This window comes from Lotus japonicus, chromosome 1 (assembly GCF_012489685.1).
Source record: "Lotus japonicus ecotype B-129 chromosome 1, LjGifu_v1.2".
Taxonomy (NCBI): Eukaryota; Viridiplantae; Streptophyta; class Magnoliopsida; order Fabales; family Fabaceae; genus Lotus; species Lotus japonicus.
In genome coordinates this window covers 50,663,964-50,670,913 of record NC_080041.1, presented here as the reverse complement: position 1 = coordinate 50,670,913, position 6,950 = coordinate 50,663,964, and the positions used below count along the sequence as shown (strand labels likewise).

The 6,950-nt window shown below is 43.9% G+C and overlaps 1 protein-coding gene across 1 annotated transcript; it reads right to left on the bottom strand.

The window, feature by feature from the left end:
- Positions 1 to 2,495: 2,495 nt before the first annotated feature.
- On the bottom strand, positions 2,496 to 4,232 carry LOC130737659 (uncharacterized). The gene has a single exon (XM_057589478.1). The coding sequence runs from the start codon at positions 4,230 to 4,232 to the stop codon at positions 2,496 to 2,498; it is 1,737 nt and encodes a 578-aa protein (XP_057445461.1).
- Positions 4,233 to 6,950: the final 2,718 nt, after the last annotated feature.

The window sequence follows — 6,950 nt, the reverse complement described above, 5'->3', positions numbered from 1 at the left end:
CCTATCCAATATCTTTTTAGGTTCGGCCGTGTATGTTAAGTTCTCCTTGAGTTGTATATATTCAGGTTTTATCACATGAGAAGGGTCGAGGATGTATTTCTTTGTTTGGGAAACATGAAACACATCGTGCAAGTTTGACAAAGATGGCGGTAGTGCCACCTGGTAGGCCGATGTTCCTACCTTCCTAAGGATCAGGTAAGGTCCTAAATACTTTGGTGTAAGCTTTTTCGACTTAATTGACCTCCCTATCCCTGTAATCGGATTAACTCTGCGGAAAACATGGTCTCCCTCTTCAAACTCTAAGGGTTTTCTCCTACGATCATAGTAAGCTTTCTACCTATCCTGTGCTATATCCTAAGCTTTTATCTGATTCTTTTCACCTTTTCCGACATATCTTGCACTACGTTGGGTCCTAGTACTAACTTGTCTCCTTCATCAAACCAACTCAATGGGGTCCTACACTTCCTCCCGTACAATGCTTCAAATGGGGCCATTCCTATGCTTGAGTGGAAACTATTGTTATACGAAAACCCCACTAATGGCAAACAATCCTCCCAACTGCCTTGCTCCTCTAAAGCGCATGCTCGCAACATATCTTCCAGCATTTGAATGGTTCTTTCCGTCTGTCCGTCCGTCTGGGGTGATATGCTAAGCTAAATTTCAAATTTGTTCCTAAGGCTTTGTGCAGGCTCTTCCATAATTGTAATGTAAACCGCGGATCTCTGTCCTAAACTATGCTTGCCAGTATTCCATGATGTCTCACTACTTCTCTCACATATATCCTTGCTAATTTCTCTAGTGAATACGTCATGTTTACCGCTATGAAATGCGCGCACTTGGTAAGTCGGTCTACAATTATCCAAATAGCATCATTCTTGCTTTGAGTTCTCGGTAATCCTATGACAAAGTCCATGGAAATGCTCTCCCACTTCCATTCCGGTATCTCTAGAGGTCTCAATTCTCCAGAGGGTTTTTGATGCTCTACTTTGCGCCTTTTGACATGTCAGACAGGTCATTACCTTCTTCATGATGTCTTTCTTCATTCTGGGCCACCAAAATCTTTCTTTCATGTCCCGATACATTTTGGTGAATCCAGGGTGTATGCTCATAGCGCTCCTGTGCACTTCTTCTAAGATTCTTTCTCTCAGCTCCTTATCTTCCAGGATGTATATCCGTTCACGAAATCTCCACAATCCATCTCTTCCTTTGGTCAGCTTTTCGCCTTCATTCTTCCTCATCTGCTCTTGAAAATCCTGGTCTTCCTCTTGACTTCACTTAATTTCCCCTAGAAATTCACTTGTCACTACAACCATGCCAAACTTCATCTGTTTTGGCCTTAGCTCTACCGCTAGATTCAGGTCTCTGAATGCTTCCAATAGCTTCAGCTCTTCTATCATCATTACTGAGACGTGCAAGCTCTTCCTACTCAGTGCATCTGCTACCACATTTGCTTTTCTTGGGTGGTACTGTAACTTGAAATCGTAATCTTTCAAGAATTCTACCACCCTCCTTTGCATCATATTCAACTCCTTTTGGTCGAACAGATACTTGAGACTCTTATGGTCACTAAACATAGTGAAGATCGCACCCTACAAGTGGTGTCTCGAGATCTTGAGCGCAAACACTACTGCTGCTAGTTCCAAGTCATGAGTGGGGTAATTCACTTCATGAGGTCTAAGTTGTCTTGATGCGTACGCTACTACTTTCCGTTCTTGCATCAGCACGCATCCTAGTCCCATCTTTGACGCGTCACGATACACTTCAAATTCCTTTGCGGGATCGGGCAATACCAATATTGGCGACGTAGTTAGCCTCTTCTTGAGTTCCTTAAAGCTCTCTTCGCATTCCGGTGTCCATTTATAAGGCTGATCCTTCTTCGTCAACTTGGTTAACGGCATCGCGATCTTGGAGAATCCTTCGATGAATCACCGGTAATATCCTGCCAATCCGAGGAAACTTCGCACTTCCGTGACCGTCTTGGGCGCTTCCCATGAGTAAACTGCCTCTACCTTTGCCGGGTCGACCGCTATTCCTGCCTTACTCACTTCGTGTCCTAAAAATTGCACAGATTCTAACAAAAACTCGCACTTGGATAGCATGGCGTACAAATGTCGTTCTCTTAGTATTCCCAATACTAATCGAAGGTGTTCCTCATGTTCTTGCTTGCTCCTCGAGTAGATCAGAATATCATCGATGAAGACCACGGAAAACTTATCGAGATACGGGTTAAAGATACGATTCATGTAGTCCATGAATATCGCAGGCGCATTAGTCAGTCCGAACGGCATGACTAAGTATTCGTAGTGTCCATATCTTGTCCGAAAAGCCGTTTTTGGTACGTCTTCCTTCTGCACTCGAATTTGATGGTATTCGGATCGCAGATCTATCTTGGAGAAGACTTCCGCTCCTCTTAACTGATCCATCAAACCGTCAATCCTAAGCAACGGGTACTTATTCTTGATCGTTACTTTATTCAGTTGCCGATAGTCCACGCATTATCTCATGCCACAGTCCTTCTTCTTCACCAAAAGGACAGGTGCTCCCCAAGGGGATACACTCGGCCGCACAAACTTCTTGTCCATAAGCTCCTCCACTTGCTTCTTCAGTTCCACCAGTTCTACCAGTGACATCCTATACGGGGCTATAGAGATAGGTCCCGTTCCAGGAACTAAGTCTATAGAGAACTCAACTTCTCTCTCCGGTGGTAATTCAGACACTTCCTCAGGGAAAACGTCGGGAAACTCCCTTGCTACGGGTATCCCTTCTATACCTATGTCGTCCTTATCCGCATCTAGTGCTCCTAAAAGTACGCTCGATTCGCCTTCGGGCGCTTTTTCTACCTCCTCGGTTCGCTTAGTCCGTTTAGCGTCTCCTTCGCTAGTCCCAAAAGTAACTGTCTTTCTCCTACAGTTTAGGGTGGCATTGTTGGCCGCTAGCCAATCCATTCCTAGTATTACTTCTAATCCTTCTAAGGGTAAGCATACTAAGTCTTGCCTAAAGGTTCTCCCTAAGGTTTCTAACCTACAGTTTCTACAAACCTTCGAGGTTCTACTGGTGTTTTTAGTTGGGGTACTTACTTCTAAGTCCCATGCCAAACTTGTCACTGGTATACCTAATTGTTTGACCCTCTCTTGTGATATAAAAGAATGCTTTGCACCCGAATCATATAAAACACTTAAAGGAAAACTATTAACATAACACGTACCTTGGATAAGTTCTGGCGCTTCAACTGCCTCCTCCAGCGTCATTGCAAACACTTTCCCCTTATTCGTGGGTCGTCCAAACTTCCGGTTATCCTTTGGCGCCGGTGCACCTCTGCTACCTCCCTCACCTGTTGTAGCGGTAGGGTTTCGATTCCCATTTCCGCTAGCCTGTTCCCCTAACACGGCTCTACACTCCTGAGCGCGGTGTCCATTCCTTCGGCACCTCACGCAGAATGGATTGTTAGGATTGAATCCGCTTGTCCTGTTGTGGAATCCAAATCCCCCTGTTCGATTTCCGAACTGATTTCTCCCTTGCTCTGGCGGTCTAAAGTATGGCTTCCTTCTCTCCTCCTTCTTCTTTGGTGCCTTATTAACACCTTGTCCCTTCAAGTACTCCTTCCTGGACTTCTCAGTTTCCTCAAAAATCCTACACTTCTCTACCAGAGTAGCAAAGTTCTGAATCTTGTCATGTCCCACAGCAGTCCTGATGTCTGGCCTCAGTCCATATTCAAACTTGACACACTTTGAGGTCTCATCAGCCGCCGCACTATAATGTGGGTGGAACCGACACAGTTCTTCAAACTTAGATGCATACTCTCCTACTGACATCATACCTTGCTTTAACTCGAAGAATTCCATCTCCTTCCTTCCCTTCGCGTCCGCTGGGAAGTACTTTTCCAGAAATGCATTCTTAAAGATCTCCCAGGTTATGGCTCCATCCGCTGGAGTAATTCTCCCTCTTACTCTAGTCCACCACGTCCTCGCTTCTCTTGAAAGTAAATAACTAGCAAAAGCAACCTTACGTGGGTCAGCACATACCAACGTCTCATAAATCCTTTCTAATTCTCGGATCCACTCATATGCTCCGTTGGGGTTGTAACCCCCTTCAAACTTTGGTGGATCTCGTTTCAGAAACTTGTCCAATCCGTGGTAGATATCTTCTTCTGCTGGTTGATGTCCACCTCCATTCCCAGCTCTTTCCGCTTGCTCGGTCAAGAAAGCAGTAAGTTGCTCAATAACTCTCGCCATTGCTGCCATCTCTTCCTGAAATTCACAAGGTGAGTTTCCTATGACCTTAACTACCTATTCTAGATTCCCAAGTAGGCTCTAACCCTAGGCCGACGAATCACTGCTCTGATACCACCTTCTGTCACGCCCCCTTCCTTAAGTGACGAATTCGCCCTAACTCCACTTAGGAGTGAGCACGCGACGTGAACTAGTGAAAATTTTTTTCTTTTTCTACTTAGGGTTTTCTCATTAGATCGGGGTCGCAAGAGTAAAGTGTACTCCCGCACCTCCTTCTCATCCCCAGGTAGTTGACCTCCTAACCTAAGACTACGGAGAACAACGACATAAACCACATAGAACATACATAACATGCATAGTTGGTGGACGGATCCACCGCATAAGTCTACAGATAAGAAGACAACACATAAAGAGGACATAGCGCCCTCAAGCACATAGTCTGGTACAGGAAATCAAATACAGAAATAGAAACATAAATCATCATCATCATCATCATCAGAAACTCGGACCATACGGCTTCATCCCCTCGAATCTTCCTCCTCTGGATCCTCCTCACTGACTCCATCACCAGCTGCTAGCACTGACACTGGCTCTGGTATAGGACCCTGCTCTGCTCTCTGTCTCCGGACGCCTCGCCTCTCTGGAATCTGCGAAGGTAAATCCTGGCATCTTGGGAGAATCTAGGGGACCTCACTCGCTTGCGGGTCGTGACCCGAAAGCAAGACAAGTTCCTCCGGCGTGGAGGAGATCCCAGAGATCCCTGTGGACTCACCACGGTGACTGGTACGGCTGGGACATGCTCTCCGGTCTACATATGCTCGCTTGCCTGTGGGTATGGCACTTGTGGTCTGCCTGGACTCTGTGGACCAACGTGCTGAGCATGGGTTGGTAGAAAGAATGAGAACACCATAGGGAGCGTCACGGGAAAACCGATGTGCCCTGCTCCTGGATCCCTGCACCACTAAATCGTGTGTCCCTGATAAAAGCAGTATCCTATAACTGGGTCAACATGCCAGCCAGCACGGGACGGGAAATCAGCGTGGATCGCGAGGACTGGAGGGATGCTCATTGTCACACCTGTTATCTGCTTTTATAAAATAAGTGCAAGGGTGAGTCATACGCAACTTTGCACAATAATACACATCAGATAAGATAAACGGTAAAACTCAAGTTAACATATCATTAATCACACACATGTTAACAAACACAAGTAATAATGCAATATGATTAAATCAACCTTATTCCTCCGTCCTTCGAATTGACTTCTCTCACTACTTCGTAGGAAATGGTGAGTTCATTGCCAACCTTTTTATTATTTTCTTTATCATGTGATGAGTATGATTTTAAAGGGCCCGAAGCTATTGCTTCGTTATCTTCGGAAATTCGTCTCGGGAACATGGACACTCCTTACAGTCCACTCTTTACCGGACAATGATCGCTCAATAGCTCACAGACAGAAGTACACGACTATGCGGTCCTTGTTACATCACATCAGGCCGGCCTTTCCGGGACCCTGCCGGTATCTGATGGAGAGGTGGGGCCATCGCGTAAATCCCGGGTCAATTCATCTCTGAACATGACCACCTTTGGCGTCTCTGTATTCCCACTCTCTTAGTGGTAGTGACAGTACTTTCCTACTCCTTGTTTCTCCTTAAGTGTATTTTCAAGTATCAATTGTCTCCCCCTTATACTTCCATTAAGCTTCTAATAAATTAGAAACAAGCATCTACTGCCTAACTTTGAGTAAGTACACCATAATTATTTTAGAAGTGGGATCTTTAATAAGATCAAGTAGTTTTAGGAATACAAGCGGGAATTCTAATCCGCCGTTTAATGGTTATGTACTTTTTTAATCGCTTAGAGAAAAGGGCTCACTTGCCTATTCCATTATCATTATTTATTTATTTACTCTATCTATCCTACAGATAATCTTAAGGTGTTATATGTAGGTCAGTTTCCAAAAGCAAGTATCGATAACTCATTAAATCGGGGATTATCCTTTCCCTCTTCCCACTACCCCAGATGCTTCAACGTACCAGAGATAATCCTGATACCATGCCTTTTAGGCTCATAATCCTAAGTACCACTATATCCCATAGTGTACTGTCATCCCTTTCTACTGTGCAACACTTCAAGCATGAGTCACAATCACAGCAATTCAGCACAACATTTCATCCAACATTCACTCTTCAAGCACATCATCCAATCATGCATCTAATAACACATAAGCAATAATAATATGCTTCCATTGTAATAACGATTTACTTATGAGTTGTGTACCAGGACAAGGTCTTGTATAACCCCCCTTACCTTTATCGTTTACCAATTGAGGATCTTGTAGGTCTGAGATAGCTCCCTCTGCATCATTGATTATGCTTGGGTTACGATAGGCTAATCAAGGCATTAAATCGTTCGTTATTATTATTGTTATTATTATTATTATTATTATTATTAAGTCATTAAACTATTAAACTAGTATCACTCTATCTTAATCTTGGTCTCAACTAACTAGGGTGTGACCTTTATATCCTTATGTCCACTAACCTTTATATTCTAGTCATATTATGCAAATTAATTTCATTTTTAATAGCCAAATTCTATAGTTCTTTCTACATTATCATCTTTGATCTCATTACTCCTATTCTATCATGAATCTCTCTGCCCTCATTGTTCCTAAGTCATTAGTCCACTAATCTATCTTAAGCTAAAATATTTCTATTG